The sequence below is a fragment of the Patagioenas fasciata genome, chromosome 2, assembly GCF_037038585.1.
Source record: "Patagioenas fasciata isolate bPatFas1 chromosome 2, bPatFas1.hap1, whole genome shotgun sequence".
Taxonomy (NCBI): domain Eukaryota; kingdom Metazoa; phylum Chordata; class Aves; order Columbiformes; family Columbidae; genus Patagioenas; species Patagioenas fasciata.
Window position 1 is genome coordinate 164,312,410 of NC_092521.1, and position 19,079 is coordinate 164,331,488.

The following is a 19,079-nucleotide window of genomic DNA, read 5'->3' on the forward strand; positions in this document are numbered from 1 at the left end:
CCTTCTTTGGAGAGCAGCCTTTATTTGCCAAAGGATCTGTTTGTGAGGGAGATGGAAGCTCTTGAAATCTTTGGCCTGCTCTTCAGATCTGTTTGGACATTATTTCTCAATTACAGCAAATAACTTTGTTCTCTGAAGCACAATCATCTCTAAGCACAGTTCAAAGTCTTATCTTTTTAAGACTTAAAAAAACAGTTGGAGAAAAATGTGAGGAGCGTCATTATATTATCAGTAAGTGACTTAACTACCACACGTGTTGCTGGATTACTAAAAGTATGAAATGGCTGTCTTAAGCTGAAAATGCACTTTCAGAAAGAGAAAGCATATAAAGATACCACTAATCAGCATTTTTTTAAGAAAAAAAATGGAAAGACCATTAACTTGGAAATGTATTCCTGTCTGGCTCTTACTAACAAGCCCATTATTCCCAAGTGAGTCTAAGATCAAAAGGATCTTCAGCTATGGTGAAGAGGATGCTGAGTGAGGGGGCAATTGCAGCACCACAAACAGGAATTATCAGAACCTGCAGGAAATGAAGTCCAGAAAGCTGCAGCACATCTGACTTCTGCAGCTCTTCTGTGCTTGCTGTAGTCCTTTCAATAAACAGTGCCTCTGTTATGAAGAAATTAAATAATCTATTGGCTCTTCCTTCCAACTGGAAAACTTTTAGTCCACAGGAGTGATAAGCAACAGGTTTGTGACCCAGAAAAACATTTACAAGGGTAATGCTCTGTGGTATTACACTGGAGAGATGAAAAAAGAGCAAAGTGTGCTGCCTGGAGTGTGGGGCTGAGCAGGCCTGCCACGGGGCCCCTTTAAAAATATATAAGAACAATTAAAAGAACATGGACTGTCTGATATCTTCTAATAACACCTACGGCACCCAGTGACAAAAAGCAGACAGTGACAAAGTCAAAAGCAAACAAACCTTAAATGTTTTTCTGACATTTACACCAATAAAGTTTTCTCCAGGGATGATGATGGCGTATGGTTCCAGAAGAAGCAGAAACGGTTCTGTTGAGCCTTTAACTTCTATTTCCAGCGCTATGACATCCTCTGCTTTGTATTCTGGGATGTTCTGAAGCATCCCCTCTCTTACTGAACTTTGGGAGGAAACATGGTAGAATTATTAAGCATTTTAAATCAGTGTTTAAACTGGATGCCGTCTTTTAATTGCCAGATCAAAATCAATAATCATCAGAAGTGTCTCAACGACAAACTGTCAGTGTGCAACTAGGTTTGGGACAATTAAAAACTGGAAAAAAAATCCAGTGGCTCTTTACCCCTGAACAAGTATGTAAGTCATAGGTGGCTCTGACAAACAGTAATAACAGGAAAAGCTGCTGGAAATCTCAGCAGAAAGCCTGGGAAATCAGCAGACAAAATGACAGTGTTATCTTTCCTCAAGAGGTGCAGTTCTATCTGGGGCTGAGGCGTATGAGGGAAGCTCACAGAGACACTCTTTTTACCACTCTAAGTTGTGAGGATAAAATAACTTACAATTGTCAGTCTGTCATCACCAGAAAGACCAAGAATCCCAGAAACTTAAGGTAACAGCGAAGCTAAAATGTGGCAACAGATCTTACCAGGAAATACAGTTTCTCTGCTTACCAAGGTGATTCTGGGATGTCCCTCAGTACCATCTGAATCACACTGTGATAATTCTTCAGCTACACACATAAAGAAGGATTTTAATGTCAAGTAACCAGTTATGTTGAGGATTAAAAAAATAGATGAAAAAGTAGTTTACATCTAAAGATTGAATGATCAGAGTGCTAAGCTCTAATAAACAATATTAAAACTCTAGAGTTATGACAAGAAAACATGTTTGACTGCAAGATATTAAGCCAGATTCTGATCTCATGGTATATGGTTCCAAGAAAAATACTCATTTTTGACATGTCTGTTATTATTTCCCTAGTATATTGCATACTACACACAGGCATCTGCAAACGCTCCCCAAATTGAGATAAGCATTGCTGCATTAACTTAAAGTTTCTTCTAACTGCTCCAGGGTATTTAGCTTCATTGACCATCAATCTGATTTTGAATAAGAAACACTACTTTTCCATCATGAGAAAAGAGGATGCCTTCTATATTCTAATGGGGGAAAAAAGGAAACATAGAAGCAGGCCTTAAATCTGATGGTCTTTGCAAAAGATTCATTTGTTTGTAGAGAGATATTAATCTATGTGTTAATTCAATATATTTTTGTTAACAAATTAAAATCCTTAAAACATCATTAATATATTTTTTCTATTATTAAAAAAAAAATAGAAAAAACAAGTGTTTAATTTATCTTCCATACTTACTTGAGGCTTTCCTACATCTGTCAATCACCACAGCATGGAATATTCCCACTCTTGGACTTACTTTGGATCGAGTTTCTTTAAATATTGTGAGCTCATGCTCTTTATTTACATGGATGAGGGAGCAGAAACTAAGACAACAGTCACTGGCACAGCTGCATTCAAACATCATCACACCCTCTTTCCCCACAGCTGCACACCAGCCTCTGTGTTTGCTATTGCCACTTTAATTTACCCCACAGACATTCATAGGATCCATTTAAACCCCCCAAAGTTACAGCTGGAAACTGTTTGAATAATCCCTGTTTTCTACCCAAACTCATTGAGGCTACAGAATGTAGAGGACACATCCCCAGAGCAGATGGGAAGGGGATTGTGGAGGAGCTGGTAACTTCACCAGCCAGCACAGCTGCAGCTTTGAGGACGTGTCCACGGTTTTAGTGTAAAATTAATAGTGTCCAATCAGTCCCCAAAACGACATGAGATCAGCAACTGTCTCAAATTTTGCAGTCAAAACATGTTTTCTTTTAGTAACTCTCAACATTTTGAGCACTGTTTATCAGAGCGTAGTCCCGTCTAATTAAATTTAATTCAGAAAGCTGCACAGTAAGGATTTTATGACTTGCATGAAAATACACAGCTGGAGTTTGTAGATAGGAAGGAATCATGAGCCGTACCTCCTGTGGAGTGTAAGTGAGAATAAATTCATGATCAGCGTGGGGAAGCAAAACTCCCTGCTCAGGATTTAGAGAGAAGGCTGACTCAGTGTCTCGATCATATTTGAGCTCCATCGAGGCTGCAGCTTTTTCTGGTATTAACGGTTTCAGGTTAGGCTTCATTATCTGCCAGTAGAAAGGCAGTTCTATGGGGCTGCAAAGAGATCAATAAACAACAAAAAACTATAATTAAAAAACCAGACATTTTTGAGTAAAATATTGGGAGAAAATTTTCACTTTTTCCACATAGGGCATTCCTCTCCTTAAAAATTACAAGGGTTAGACTTAGCAGACTTTCCAAGCTACAAAGCTGATGAGGCAGCATACAGAAATTGTACAAAGAGCATGCTAATATGTGAAAGTACATTATATAAATATGCACGTTATGTTAACACTTTTTTTTTGGCCTTATTTCACACAGAATCCCAGAATGTCAGGGATTGGAAGAGCCCTGGAAAGCTCATCCAGTCCAATCCCCCCGCCGGAGCAGGAACACCCAGCTGAGGTTCCACAGGAAGGTGTCCAGGCGGGTTTGAATGTCTGCAGAGAAGGAGACTCCACAACCTCCCTGGGCAGCCTGGGCCAGGCTCTGCCACCCTCACTGAGAAGAAGTTTCTTCTCAAATTTAAGTGGAACCTCTTGGGTTCCAGTTTGAACCCATTACCTCTTGTCCTATCATTGGTTGTCACTGAGAAGAGCCTGGCTCCATCCTCCTGACACTCACCCTTTATATATCTGCAAACATTAATGAAGTCACCTCTAAGTCTCTTCTTCTCCAAGCTCCAGAGCCCTAGCTCCCTCAGCCTTTCCTCACACAGGAGATGCTCCACTCCCTTCAGCATCTTTGTTGCCCTGCGCTGGACTCTCTCCAGCAGTTCCCTGTCCTTCTGGAACTGACGGGCCACAACTGGACACAATATTCCCCAGGGCAGAGTAGAGGGGCAGGAGAACCTCTCTGACCTACTGACCACCCCCCTTCTAATCAACCCCAGGTACCATTGGCCTTCCTGGCCACAAGGGCCCAGTGCTGGCTCATGGTCACCCTGCTGTCCCCAGGACCCCTAGGTCCCTTTCCCCTACACTGCTCTCTAATAGGTCATTCCCCAACTTATACTGGAACCTGGGGTTGTTCCTGCCCAGATTCAAGACTCTACACTTGCCCTTGTTCTATTTCATTAAATATTCCCCTGTCCAACTCCCCAGCCTGTCCAGGTCTCTGATGGCAGCACAGCTTCCAGTGTCAGCCACTCCTCCCAGCTTGGTGTCATCAGCAAACTTGCTGATAGTACACTTATTTAACTTGTCACATAACGCAACTTCTAGGAACCTCTGTAATTTTGCTTTCAAGAATCTGAGGTCAACAGCACCGTTCCTGCTGATATCAGTATGTTTGCATTGGATCACTGCTGCTGATCTGCATAAAATTCTGAATTTAATCCAAGTGCAAGCTGTGGTTTTTAACCACAACAAACCCAGAGGCTCCAGCTACGATCATAGCAATGATTCTGTAATATTGTTTGTAATCCAGAAAAGGTTGCTTAACTAGACTGGTTCAGCAGGAGTATATGCCCTGGAATGGATTAATGGGTTTTAAAACCTCGCTCATGCTTACCTCAAAAACTTTGCCTTACTAAGGGTAGGAAGGACACTGGAATTTCAAAGTCAGTATCAATCACATAAAACTGAACTGATACAATTTCTTGTATCACTTTGTTCAGCAGTCAAAAGTTTCTGCAGCTTTGTTTCATACAAATGCTGGCACCGGATGTGCAGGGACCGTTGTCATGATTGTAACACACAGAAAATGTGGAAATTGGCGTAGGCAGTGTGCTAATTTCAGCATCCCACATACTAAATCACACTTTCTGTACCCAAACAGCACTTTGTTCTGGCATTATGCATGTGTGGTTTCCAGGTCACAGAACAAACTTCCAGAAATTCCCTGCAGCAAGAAGCAATTTGCATTAATGTATCTAAACCCAGTACTGACCTCCTCACTGCTCTGATGGTCTGCAGCCTCTAATTACTGCAATCATGCACATCAGTGTCCTTCTATTATTGCCCAGCTGATTTTGAGCAAAATCAACATGTCTCTATGTTCAGTACAACATAATTGTACATAGGGACATACACCTTGACCTCAAATAGCTTTTATATTTAAATCTATTAGAATTCAATAGTAGTAATCATGTGAAAGTTTTAATATGAGCCAGTTACACCGGGATCCTGTTTTAACCACTGGAAATCCAGTGGGGTCCAAGATGTGTTATGTCTTGTTCTGTGGGAGAACAGACAGAATTGCATCCTTAGAACCATCTAGACCCTGCTAAATATTTCCTGCAACCATCCACACAAATCTTTTGAAATCGTAGATTTATCCATACTGAGACAAATACATTGAGCTTGGCAGCGTATGAACCAAATAACACGGCTAACGGTTGCCATAATGTTTGATCTATAAACAATGTTCTTGCTCTGACGAGCGTATCCTTGAACATTACTAAATAATGGAGCGAAAAGAAGCAATGCTTCTGCACAGATTTTCTCCAGCTTCAGAAGGTTTAGTATCACAAATGAGATCCCTACCAGGATCGCAGAACATTACTCTAGCAATATCAGCTACGTACGTGGAGTTTCTTATAACCATTTTCTTCTCCTCGGTGCTGTGTGGGTTTTGGGGCTCGAATCGTATGAGGTGCTTTGCTGTTGCATCAGTAACTTCACCAGGTTCAGGTTTGTTTTCTCCACCCGTGACAAACAAAAGCTCCAGAGCTATCAGCTGTCCAACCCCTCAAAGAAATAAGTAGATATTACTGTTTACCGTTTGGCTATTAACATTGTTCATATTACTCATTAGCAGCAATGGCCATTACTGATTATATCTGGTGTTTCCTCAAGCTTCAGAACTCCAAAGTGTTAATTGTACTATATATTCCTGATGTTCTTTGTTCACCAACATATATCAATGGAGGTCTTCACTTTGTGAATTTAACTGATTTGGATTTCAGGGCCACAACCTCAGCTCACTTACATCAGCATTGTTTTACTGAAGTGAGCAGTGTGTTTGCAATGGTTGATAAAGTGGCTCCCAGATGTCTTGAGTAGTATATAAAAATAAAAATAAGCAGCAAATACACTATTAAAGAATTTCCAAAGGATATACCTGTAATAAAGTTATTAAATAGACAAGTCAAGCCTAATGTTAGAGCATTCACAAATAAATTACAGAACAAGCAGTAATATTTACAATTATTTCACCTGGTTTCACTAGCTAATCCAAAAACTGCCTCTCGTGAACACATTAATCCAAGATACGCCCCAAATTTGCTTCACACCCAAACGTACTTCTAGTTTGTCATGTTATCTTATCGATACAAAAGCCTAAGAAATGAATTTCACCTGACTACAGCTGTTGTTTTCTGCTCCTTGATGGCATTTTACATTTGAAGTTTTGTCTACAGTGGGTTAAGAGCTCAGTGCTTTCTGAATCCCATGTATTTTATGCAACAGAATGGAGTAGCAGTAGTAGTAGTAATGGTAATAATAATGAAATGCTTAGCATTTCACACTATCAGGGAACAAAGTATTTACTTAATCCAATGACATAAAATCTTATCATCGTTTTAAGCCATCAGTCACCACTCATATTATTTGAATATCTAAAACACAATCTCTGAAAGGTGTTAGAAACAAACCTGTGACTGTAACATCATTGACCTGGCAGTTGTCACAAACAATGGTGTATATTTGCTGTGAGAACTCGGGAGTAGAAGGGAAAAACACTACCTGAAAGAGAGAAGTGAAATAGCAACATCTATAATTACTTTTTCCCCAGGAAGTAATCAACTTCAAATTTGTAAATGTTCATTAAAGGATAGTTCTATTAGTAATTAAATCATACATCTGCAAGGAAGAGTGTCACATTCCCTTAACACAGACCAGAAAGAAATAGGTGTTTTGTGGGTCACAAAGCTTACCTGTGTGTATCTGGAAGGTCACCAGAGGTGTGGGCAGTCTGCTGGGTTAGTTGTATGAATTGCACCCTCAGAATCGGATCTGCCCTCAGTCACTTACTGAGCAACATCACCGCTGCCTGTCAAGCTACAGTGATGTGAGCTGGGCAGCTGCTGTGTGCACTCCCTTGGCTCTGCCTCAACAAAAAGGGTTCAGGGGGCTAAAACTCTGCAACATTTGGCTCCAGCAATGTTCTTCTGCCTGCTATCTATCACAGCCTGCAAGCCTAACTTGTGCTAAATCAATCTGATCCTTCCCTCCCATGTGTGCCTGGCTCTGCTAAAGCAATGCAGGTGGGAAGACAGAAAGGAGGAGAAACATTTCTCATTATTCACACCTGCTTGACCCGTTCCTCTTAGCAACAACCAGGAGGTACTTGAGAAATGAAGGGCTGGAGGCTGGCCACGTCCTTGATGGCACTCTTCCTCTCTTCATAGTTATGCTATAATAACATATGACCCACATCAGAGAAAGCAGAGGTGGCAGCTGTTAATGCACACCTACCGCAGGACCTTTTTCACGAAAGAACACAGCAAAAGTGGTGGATTTGTACCTGCTGCTCTACAATGAAAGATTCCTTGTTTTTTCCAAAATGCTCTTTCTTTCCAAGGAAGTTCAGAAAGGAAAAGTTATTTGGACTTGATGCCCCAGCTGGAGTGAAATAAGGACTCTGGTGTTCTCAGATTCCTGTTTTCTCTACAGAATTCTTTGCATGTGGAAAACCTGAGCAACCCCAAATTCCCAAGGTCCAGCCAAGATCTTCTAGAATTATCTTGTTTGCTAAAGTATTTGGTAAGGTACAAAGACTTTCTCTAGCAGTTGGTACTAACCTCTACTGTTACACTCTCCCCTGGAGCTAGCTTAAAAACAGCAGGGTGGATTCCAAAAGGATCTTGAATCACAAAACCAACAGTGGCAACATCCTAAGGTGTTTAAAAAAAAACACATAAAAAATTGATCAGGTTGTTTTTAACATACAGGGTTACCTAAAACAAGCAGTATGCTACAACATCACTGTTCTACCTCTTACGATCTATTTTTTTCACGCATCTGCAAAGTATGTGGCTTATGTATATGGCTTAATTAGAAGAAATGCTCCATGTTTTATAACTCACTTGGTGAAAGCAGGAGGGAAGGTGGTGTTTCCAAAGACAAATGTTAGTGTCAGTAGCCCCAGAATTCATGCTCACAGAAGAACAGCTACGGACAGCAGCTCTGCCTGTGTCTCCATACTTACAACTCACTTTGAACTGGAACTGTAAAGCATTTCAGGGGGAACAACCTGGCACATCAGCTATCCCATTAGCCTTTCCTCCAGCATATAAAATGCCAATCTAGTAGTCACATCTCCTCTTCTTTGTCCTAGACCCTGTTTTGTGATGGAAAGCTAAAGACAGAGCAGTATTGGAGTAGACTGTTAGTGTCTACAGGTGCAGAAAGGCGGTATCTTTGGTGAGAAGGGAGAGGAAATAACATCAAGGGGAGGAGGAGGGGCAGGTGCCAAACTCTTCTCAACGACAGAACCCAGGGGAATGTCAGGAAGATGTGCCAGGGGAGGTTTAGGCTGGACATCAGGAAAAGGTTCTCCGCCCAGAGGGTGCTGGACACTGGAACAGGCTCCCCAGGGAGGTGTCACAGCCCCAAGCCTGACAGTGTTCAAGATGAGACTGGACAACGTCCTCAGACACATGGTGTGAACTGTAGGGTTGTCCTGTGCAGGGACAGGAGGTGGACTCCATGATCCTTGCGGGTCCATTCCAACTCAGGCGATTCTACGATTCTATGATCAATCAATGTTAGAATTGATTGCATTGTTGTTTGCTTTAAGAGTAAGATTAACGTTCAAACCAATTGTTCTTTCTCTGATCTATGCCTGCGTTCATCTCACTGCTGATCAAGACAACTTCTTCCAGTCAGCCTGGAGCACAAGCGGGAGGTACCACAGAATCATAGAATACCAGGTTGGAAGGGGCCACGAGGGTCATCTGGTCCAACCTTTCTGGCAAAAGCCCAGTCTGGACAAGCTGGCTCAGCACACCCTGTCCAGCTGAATCTTAAAAGTGTTGGGGAATCCACCACTTAAACATTGGGGAATCCACCACTTCCCCAGGGACATTATTCCAATGGCTGATTGTTCTCACCGTCAATAATTTCCCTCTTGCATATGGAGATCTGGGGAGATGAGTTTTGAGGACAAATGCGAATCTCTGAGGGAGGGGGACAATATAGATGTCCCTAGGAAGGCGCCATGACTTCCACGCTAATATATCACGAATAGAATAATGTCAGGGCATCTATACCATACCATGTCCAGTATTTCCCTTCTAATCACTCACCCTGAAACTGGGAGGTGGCCAGGCTTTCTTTGGCATTATACAGAACATCCCAGTGCTAAATCCCTCATTTCTGCATAAAATCATCACTGATTTTATTCCTCCAACAAGACAGGAACCACAGTCTATAATGTGAGGCACTGCAATGAGTAACACACAAAATCAGACGATATGGACAGCTGGAAAAGCCAGCTACTTCTTAAATAAATCCTTACAGACATTACTGAATATCAATATGCTAAGTGCTACGATCCTAAAAAGCCTTAAATTCTTTCAATTTGAAAGGTAAACAGTATGAGGTGCTTTTTTCTACATTTATCTTACTTTTTAATGGTGCTTCCTACTTGAAGACTTCATTGAATGATGACGAAATGATTATTTTTAAAAAGCTCCGTGTTACAGGAAAGGTGAATTTACAAAAAAATCAAAGCAAGTTTCAGCTGAGGCTCAATATCTGAGAGGTGAATCCTGCAGATATGTCATATCCCTATATAATTAATGCAACGCTCTATGAATATTAATTAATAGCATCAAATAGCTGAAATATAATTCCTTAATATTTAAGATTAGTAATTACAGTTAGTAGTTCAAGAATTGACAAGACACAAACCTAGAAAAGTGGCTCCTGCTCATAGTGAAAAAAATGAGCTTAATGCAGCAAAAATAAATAACTGAGGAAAAATTTGACAGGACTACATTTAGGAACTAATAAATCTACTATGAGTGAAAACTAAATAGATATCCAAATGTAGAAAATGTTTGTCCACATTGTTTTGTGACATAAAATTGGAGACAGTCAAAGAAACAAACAAAAGCGTCCCTTTAACTTTAGAGAAACTTAAGAATCGGACATTACTGACGTGTTAACATTGGAGGTGGCCGTTTAGCTTGGATCAGGATCACAAGAGGTTCCGATACTTGGGTCTCCACTATAATACAATCTTCGTAATCTCCTAATGATCCAGGAATAAATTGGACTGTATACTGGCATGTCATCCCAGGAGCAATCTTTCCTCCCTTTCCTGGAAATTTTCCTTAGAAAAAAAAAATGCAGGGAATTAAAAAATTCAAACGTCCCAAAGTTAGCATATGTATTTATGATCACATCTCCTTCCAGAAAGGTGCCTGTAAACTCTTCCCATATTGCCTAAATCAAGCTGCTAAAAACAAATGCCCACAAAAGGTTTGCCAGCGTAATCTGAACTGAACTCAAAGGAGACTTTTTGGCCGAAATATACTTCTTCTAACTACAAAAAACAGAGTGAGGAGAAACCTAGCGCCATTACCCAGTTTTCCTCTGCCAAAAGATAATGAGATTTATGTGGGGGCACCTAACTTCTAAATATTCCTCCAACGCTGCAACTGAGATACCACAATCTCCTCAGGCAATCTACCCCAGTGCCTGGCTATCCCACTATAGGAGAGACATTTTTCTTTCCTCTTTCCTCTTTAATCTAATCTTCCTCGCTGCAATTGATGTATGTTATTCCTTGTTCTCTCCCACTAATGGTTTTGGTGGCTACTACGTCTGTTCCAAGAAGAATTTTGGATAGGACTCAATCTGGTTATTTCGTGGATACATTTCAATCTAACCACAAACATTTTAATGTTAGTTACTCTTTTTGAATTCCTCATTAGACCATTTGAATCTGCTTAGGAGTTGGATGTGAATGGTCCTAGAGACATGAGGCAGCTTTCAGTTTCTAAAACTGAGCACTATGGGTAGCAGAACCAAACAGAATGTCTCTGCAAAACCTTTGTTCAAGCAGATAAATTACACCTCTTATGTGTTAACCTTTTAAAGGCAGTAAAAATAACCCTTACCTGGCCCAATGGCAAATGCTGAAGTAGAGGGGGGGATAAGTCTTAATGAATGACACGTTGAAGTGATGTTCTGCAGCTCTACAGTCGTCTTCATTCAAAAGAAAATAGAATATGCCATTGTATTTATCATCACTCATTATAACATTTACAATTCCCTAGTGCTCTGCTAGGAGTAGCTAATGTAGCATCACAACCAGCCTAAAAATCTCAATTTATTCAATAAAGACTGAATCAGATACTAAAAAAATACAAACAACAAACAAGCAGAGACTGAAAAGGATCCCTTTTAGTTTTCATCAGTGAGTGTGTCAATGACAGGTATGAAAGAAGGAAGCTAAAGGGTCATTAATTCAATATAAGGGTCATTAATTCAATATAAAGAAAAAACTCAGACTTTCGTTAAACTGGGGAAAGCCGAAAAGATTGGGTGAACTGCGTAGATCATAGTGGGATGTAATGTTTCTCAGGGGTAGAACTAACCCTCTACAAAGAAGTTCTTACCTCATAAACCCGGCCAACTTCATAATCAGAAAACAAAACAGTAGGTGGATTGGCAAGAAACACAGGAATAAATGAGGTATCACTGAAAGATAAAAAATATTGAGACATTTCCTTACTGCCTAGTTCTTTAAATACTGATAAAATGAGAAATTGGAAAATGTATCCTTCTGCAAAACCAAAATGTCATACAGACATCCTTTGTTTCCTAAAAGACCATGCAGACATTTAACACCAAATATCTATGTGCAAATCCACAGCAATTCTATAGTGGAAACTCTCTGTATGCTCCAGCTTAGAATCAATAAACTGTATATACTTCATACCCTTTATTATCTTCTGCTTTTCTTCTGGCTATGGTTTGTTCCACCTTTTCTTGAGAAATGATCAGAGATTTGCCTCCCTGCAGGGCATTTGGTGGGAAGAAGCGAGGGTTCTTCAAGTAATTCTGTCTTCTCTCAAGTTTGGCAAGGTAGGCACGCTCGCTTTCTTCCTCTGCTTTGCTCTTCTTATTTTTCCAGGCTGGCTTCTGTGAGGCACTGGTTTTCTTTGAAAAACAAAGACCGTAGTGCAAAATTAAACACGGCAAATTCGAGGATGATGAAAAAGGTTATCTGCACATGCCTAATTAAAGCTATACAGCACTGAAAATTCATATAGAAATACTGTATTTCTCTTAACAGATCAAATAAGTAATGGACTCAAATCAACAACATGTTGATATTCATCCTTTATTACAGGAACAGCAGTAGGCCCTACAGTTCTGACAGACTAAACCAAATAAATCTGTAAAATGTACCTTGTTTGTCTTTTTGGTCTGTACCTTATTTGTCTGGTGGTCAAGGTCTGAAGTTGAAGGCAGAGTTAATGTGCTTAAAGATATATGTGGCAGACTACTAAATAATTTCTGTAGGTGTGGAGGCATGCGGTCCTGCAAGACCAAAGAAAGACGCTGTTGAAAAGCAAATGAGTCTCTGAGGTAGCCAGGTTCTGATTTTCCTGCAATTCAAAATAAAATATAATTCTGTAAGATAAAAGCATGAATCGTAAGCGTTTATTCTATGCCTGGGTATATTAATTTATTTTAGTCTTGTTGATGGTGAAAACATACTTTAAATCCTCTACAATTCATTTATAGCTTATTTTGCACAAGTGAAGCATATTGCTTTAATAAGAAAGCTTGAGAAATACTAATTAAACAAGCCATATGCAAAGCAATTATATGAAGCTCAGAGGCTATGTTAATCTTACAAGTGATTGGGACATGTTGGACTCATGGAAGTTAGAAGTTAGAAAAGAAAAAGAAAGAAGTTAGAAAATTGATCTAAAGAGGATGTACAATCTAGTTCCACGTTCCTATAGCTGGACAACAAAAATGTCACCTCAGAGGAAACTGAGATGTTAAATTTTTGGCTTTGTTTGGAATTATGATGAAAAAAAACCCCTTGGAATTTGTGACTAAATTGATTGCTCTGAAACGTTTGTTTTGACTTGACTGGAAAACTTCATTTTAATGATACTAAAACCTTTCCCCTGGGCTCACAGATGAATAAAAGAAGTGAAGTCTTGACATTACCCAAAAGGTTTTTCTTACTGGTTTTCTTTTGCAAATTAAACTGATGTATTTTTAGAGCTGGAAAATTTTAAGCCCAAAATAAAGAATACCATTTTATTTCACTGAAAATAGTTTTTACTGTAATGTGACACTTCCCTTGTCTGTATACAAGATGTAGTTGTGGCTTTGTGCTAATGAAATGGAATAGAGGCAGAGCAGTAACAATTAATACCGGCTTTGTGTCAGATGGAAAGTACTGTAAACAAATGTGCTACCACCATTGAATTCCAATTTAAGCACATTTAAATTCAATAATCCATTTATTCCAGAGGAAGAGAATTTTTATTTATCAACTTTATTTTGACAATGTCCCTTTAGTGGTATTTTATGCCTGTAATGTTTGTTTGTTCTACTTTGGCAGCAAACTGTAAAAATATACTCAGATCTGCTAGATCCTCCAATGCTTCAGTTCTTATAGTGTGTTCTAAAAAGTCTAAATGATTCTCTGCTTTAAAAGTTACCTCTTGGTGCTCTAGTAACAGGTGATTTATCAGTGATGTAATCATCAGGGCAGGTTAAATGATGTTTTCTGAGAAGCTCATTGTCCACAATCCACCTAAAAGAGGATGGCACTGCAACAGTGAAACACAAAAACACAATCAAAACCAAATGCAAAATCTTAGGCCCTTAAGACACACTATCTTGATCAAACCAAGGTAATGTTGTTTTTATAACTCAGTAGTCTCAGGTAATATTTTTTGATAGAGAAACAGTCTGGTATTTTAATCTCAAGACTTGGACATTCCTCTCCACAGTTCTAAATTCAGTTCAAACCCAGCTATGTAGCCATCAGAGAACCATTTGATGTCTGTTTGTTGGTGCTATATATCAAGGTGTATATTCTTGTAATAAAGTTATGTGGTAAGCCATTAATTGGAAATTTAATACCTTGAAAATGAGCTGGTTCATTGGCTTCTTACAGTGTTAAACAGATTTTACTCAAATCTCTACACGAAACCCTTCAAAATTGCTTTATTGATGTAAAGCCAAACTAAAAGCTCACCGAGTCGTCAGTCCTACCAGTGATTCTGACAAATATTCCGTTGGTCTCCAGGTATCACAGGTATCATAAATATAAATTGGTGAGAGACAGTATTTCCAGAATCATCACCTGATGGCAATCCGATTTTGTGGAAATCTTCCCCCACATCAGCCTTCAGCATGTTTAGGGCCCTTTCTTCTTCAGCTTTCGCTCGGCTCTGGGCCCAAATGATCTTCTCTTCTACTGTGTCAGCTTCTCTTAGTCGGCACTTGTACTCAGCAAGAAGCTGTCATGGGTGAATGTAAAGAAACAAGTCACAAATTGTTAAAGATCTCCTTACAAACAAATGTTTTCTTTGAAAGATAAATAAAGATAGTCTGGTAAAAACATCATTACTTTACAAGCATTAACTGGCCTGGTAAAACACCGTCATTGCTATCATTTAACTTGCACTGGGTAGGAAGCACAACCCAAGAAAAATGTGTGAAAGATGAGGTCAAGAGAGGTTCTCCTGCCCCTCTACTCTGCCCTGGGGAGACCACACCTGGAATATTGTGTCCAGTTGTGGCCCCTCAGTTCCAGAAGGACAGGGAACTGCTGGAGAGAGTCCAGTGCAGGGCAACAAAGATGCTGAAGGGAGTGGAGCATCTCCCGTGTGAGGAAAGGCTGAGGGAGCTGGGGCTCTGGAGCCTGGAGAAGAGGAGACCGAGGGGTGGCCTCATTAATGTTTACAGATATATAAAGGGTGAATGCCAGGAGGATGGAGCCAGGCTCTTCTCGGTGACAACCAATGGTAGGACAAGGGGCAATGGGTACAAACTTGAACACAAAAGGTTCCACTTAAATTTGAGAAGAAACTTCTTCTCGGTAAGGGTTACAGAACGCTGGCCCAGGCTGCCCAGGGAGGTTGTGGAGTCTCCTTCTCTGCAGACATTCAAACCCGCCTGGACACCTTCCTGTGGAACCTCAGCTGGGTGTTCCTGCTCCATGGGGGGATTGCACTGGGTGAGCTTTCCAGATCCCTTCCAATCCCTGACATTCTGAGATTCTGTGAACCCCTCTCAGGGCATGAGAGATTTCTGTCTTTTACCTTTTGTGGGACAGTAGCAACTGCACTGTACTTTGCCTAGGAGCATAGGATTAAATTTAAAGTGAATGTTCCCTCCTAGTTACTAGGAAGGTTTCTAAAACTCCAAAATATCCCAGTAGTGATATTTCACTTCTCCTGATGTATTTTTGGATCACTCTGCCCAGTGTGGTAAGTGCTTTACAAGCACAACTCAAAAAGAAAAATCCTGTCTCAAAGAGGTATTAATGTGAATTAAAGAGAGAATATAGCAAAGACACAAATCTGACATCAAGAGAAATTGATAGACATTGGTCTCAAGAGCATCTGTAGCCCACCTGAGCTTTCTGTAGACCTTTTAAGTCACAAGGTTTAATCTTTTGGCTCATCTAATGGAATGAAATAATTCGTTTAAGAGAATTAAATACGTCCATTTCATTTTTTAAATAGAAAGGGTAGGATGCATCTCAGCTAAAATGAGATGCTTCCTCCTGTCCTGCTCATTCCGGGATCCCTTCACTGTCACTGGAATCCAGGATATGACCTCACCCCATGCCAAAGTTACTGCTTCAAATGGATCTGATGGATTGTGGCCTCAAAGCACCTTGTTTGGTGCTTTTTTTTTTCCTTTTACTGATGATATAAAGAGCCTTACGTGACTAGTTCGGGTGCAACATACATGTTACAGACAGTAATCAATTTAAATGAACCTTATGCAAGCAGAAATACTCCCATTTATTGCTCTCAACATACAGCATTCCCCAATATACTCATAAACGACTCAAAAGAAATACAAAACTTCAGATTTTTCACATCTGATAACCTTTGAAGAGTACATGAGGACACAAAATTGAAAAAATACCCGTTGCTCAAGTCGTCCAGCAACAGCCTCTACTTTTATACACTGATGATACCCATCAGAGCAATGATTAATACAAGTATCTTCCATTTCTAGTGTTGATTTCATCCAGGATTCCCAAACAGTGTTGCTAATGGATTACGTGTCACAGTGCACCACTAAGGTAAGCATACATAAATAATAGTTTCAGTATCTGGTTTCAAAATGCAATACATAAGAATACTTTATTGCAACATAGTAAGTCCAATACACTGATCAGCAGTTACAGAGAGAAGTTGTCAACCAGTTGAACAGGCATTTAAAGAGTTACTGGTCTTACTGGTTTTACTCTGAAAAGTCTTCCAGAGCTGAGAATATCATGAAGTAGCATATGGTCAATAGTAATTTATATGAAAGGTTCGTTGGGAAACTGTGCTCAAGTAAATTTCCATTAAAATGTCAGTTCCAGGTTCTCCCCCACTGCTTTTTTATTTTATTTTACAGCAGAACTAGAAATTACGAAGTAGCAACAAAACCTGAACGGAGCCCCAAACTCTGACTTGACTTTGAGTTGTACCTTCTGCAGCTCCTCCGTGAAAGCCTCATGATAAACATCGTCTCCTCCTCGGGACTTGATCCAGTTTGTCTCCAAGTCCGCCCCGATGACATCTCTAGTGTACAGGTCCCCAAAAGTGTCAGCCAGCAAGTGGGAGATGTCCTGAGGAAAGAAAAGGAGGATGTTAGTGCTGATGGCCTGAGATAGGATTGGAGAACCTGGGGTGAGACTTGAGGGCATGTGCAAATGGCTGGAATTAGTGAAATGAGGAGGAAAAGTGGGGGAAAAGGGCTGGGAAAGGTACCTGGGAAGGATCCCAAAATGTGACACACTGTGTGTGTGCATGTGAACACTGAGGTGTGGAGGTGAGGAGAATAGAATCATAGAATGTCCTGAGTTGGAATGGAGCCACAAGGATCATGGAGTCCACCTCCTGTCCCTGCACAGGACAACCCCACAGGTCACACCGTGTGTCTGAGGATGTTGTCCAGTCTCTTCTTGAACACTGTCAGGCTGGGGGCTGTGACACCTCCCTGGGGAGCCTGTTCCAGTGTCCAGCACCTTAGCTTGCCAATATAATAGCCCCAGATCAGGTGTTCTACCTACGTGTTGACACACTGAATAGGGCAAAAAGCCCCTGTTTATATCCCCCCCCCCCAAATCCTGGCTGCAAATTCTCTCCCCTGTTCCCCATGGGTTGGTACTGTAGGGTTTACAGACTACCTGATCCTGCCTCAGTTTACCTGTCTCATGCATCTAATTCTAACACCCCCCTTTTCCCTTATTGATTTATTTAAAATATGAATTCCTGGCTCCCTGTCTACCCTTCCCCCTAGCTTAACTTTTTAGACTTTAAAATCCAGTAATCAGTTTGCATGCCAGGATTAGTTCAAAGAGACTTTGTTTTACATTAAGGATTCATAGTCTGAGGTCTCTTCGATAAGGGGGAGTTGTTAGAATTAGAAGAATGAGACAGGTAAACTGAGGCAGGGTCGGGCAGTCTGTAAACCTTGCAGTACCAGCCCATGGGGAACACGGGAGAGAATTTGCAGCCAGGATTTGGGGGGAAAATCATTATTAAAATATGCTTTGCTGAGAGATCCCTATTATATTGGTAAGGTCATTGTTTCCTACAGGGGGGCAATGGGGTGTGTGGGGTGCGTGCCAGGCCTCTGTATGTGTGAGGCTGTGTGTATGAGGCTGTTTTCGGGGTGTGTGTGTGTATGAGGCTGTTTTCGGGGTGTGTGTGTGTATGAGGCTGTTTTCGGGGTGTGCGCGCCCCCCTGCAGCCCAGCCCCGCTCAGTTACCTGCGTGCCGGGGCAGGGGCTCCCCCCGGCCATGCCCAGCCCGGCGCTGTGGTCCCCTCGGCCCCCTCAGCTCCAGCCGCCCCCGGGGCCCCTTGGCCGCGCCGCCGTTGCTGAGCGACCGTGTGTGCGGGCAGGGCCGGGCCGGGGCGGAGTGAAGACACCGGGGGTTGAGCTTCGGCTGAGGCCGCCCCGCAGCGGGATAACGGGGACAGCCCCTCATTCCCCTCCTTTGGCTCCCTCACCCCTCACACAGCGCCCCACAGCCATGGCCGCCCTTTCTATTCGTGCTCCCGGTGACGGGAGGGCCGAGGGCAACACCCCGTCTCTGTGAGCCCTGTCGCGCTTTCTGGCCTACCCCTGTCAAAATAAACGCTTTTTGTTCTCTTTTAAAGCACAGATGAGCTGTATGACTTAATAAGAAAGGAAATAAAGTGTTGGCATGGAACTTCTGAGGGGATTTGGGCTTTCTGGGAGGCCTGGCTTGGCCCCTCCGCCACCGCCAGGCTCCATGGGTTTGGCAGCTGAGGGAAGGAGACAAATGGTCTCCCCTGTCTCACGTCTCCCTTGTCCCACGTCTCCCTTGTCCCATGTCTCCCTCGTCCCATGTCTCCCTTGTCCCCATGCAGGCCAGGGCTTGTCCCTGCCGCTGCAGCTGAGCGCTGGGAGATGGGGTAATTCATCATCAGCCAGAGAAACCATCCATCTTCCCTTCCCGCCGGCCAAGGCGCCCCGGCTGTGTACGCCGGTTGCTAACAACAGACGCTTGCTCCCACCGAATTGTGTGGTATTTTCCATAGAAACCATGCTGGCATAGCATTTTCTGCTTGTCCCGCCTCCCCTCTTTTTTTTTTTTTTCTTCTTTTATTTTTCTCCCCCTTTGCATCTTGCTCTGAGTGAAGGAACCAGAGCGTGGGCCCTGGAGCTTCTCCATCGCTCTCAGGGTCACTTGGCTCCATTCGGGTTCCTATAAAGAGGGTTTGCAGGGGCTGGAAGTGTAAATGGGCAAAATTACTGCCCTCT

General features: G+C 41.6%; 1 protein-coding gene across 6 annotated transcripts in view; it reads right to left on the minus strand.

The window, feature by feature from the left end:
* The window catches only part of DLEC1 (DLEC1 cilia and flagella associated protein), a 42,990-nt gene extending 24,811 nt beyond the window's left edge, over positions 1 to 18,179 (minus strand). For all 6 annotated transcript variants that reach the window (XR_011737804.1, XM_071805370.1, XM_065830920.2 and 3 more), the window contains exons 1-16: positions 18,060 to 18,179; positions 16,773 to 16,913; positions 14,421 to 14,577; positions 13,771 to 13,881; positions 12,518 to 12,693; positions 12,021 to 12,241; positions 11,698 to 11,779; positions 11,197 to 11,284; positions 10,233 to 10,406; positions 9,376 to 9,512; positions 7,870 to 7,962; positions 6,721 to 6,811; positions 5,653 to 5,815; positions 2,987 to 3,179; positions 1,612 to 1,670; positions 929 to 1,103 (exon numbers count right to left, since the gene is read on the minus strand). Coding sequence is in view for 5 of the 6 variants with exons in the window: in XM_071805370.1 (XP_071661471.1) it covers positions 929 to 1,103; positions 1,612 to 1,670; positions 2,987 to 3,179; positions 5,653 to 5,815; positions 6,721 to 6,811; positions 7,870 to 7,962; positions 9,376 to 9,512; positions 10,233 to 10,406; positions 11,197 to 11,284; positions 11,698 to 11,779; positions 12,021 to 12,241; positions 12,518 to 12,693; positions 13,771 to 13,881; positions 14,421 to 14,577; positions 16,773 to 16,913; positions 18,060 to 18,092 (2,094 nt within the window). In the remaining variant the exon portion in view is untranslated. The remainder of the gene's footprint in view (positions 1 to 928; positions 1,104 to 1,611; positions 1,671 to 2,986; positions 3,180 to 5,652; positions 5,816 to 6,720; positions 6,812 to 7,869; positions 7,963 to 9,375; positions 9,513 to 10,232; positions 10,407 to 11,196; positions 11,285 to 11,697; positions 11,780 to 12,020; positions 12,242 to 12,517; positions 12,694 to 13,770; positions 13,882 to 14,420; positions 14,578 to 16,772; positions 16,914 to 18,059) is intronic.
* Between the last annotated feature and the right edge of the window lie 900 nt (positions 18,180 to 19,079).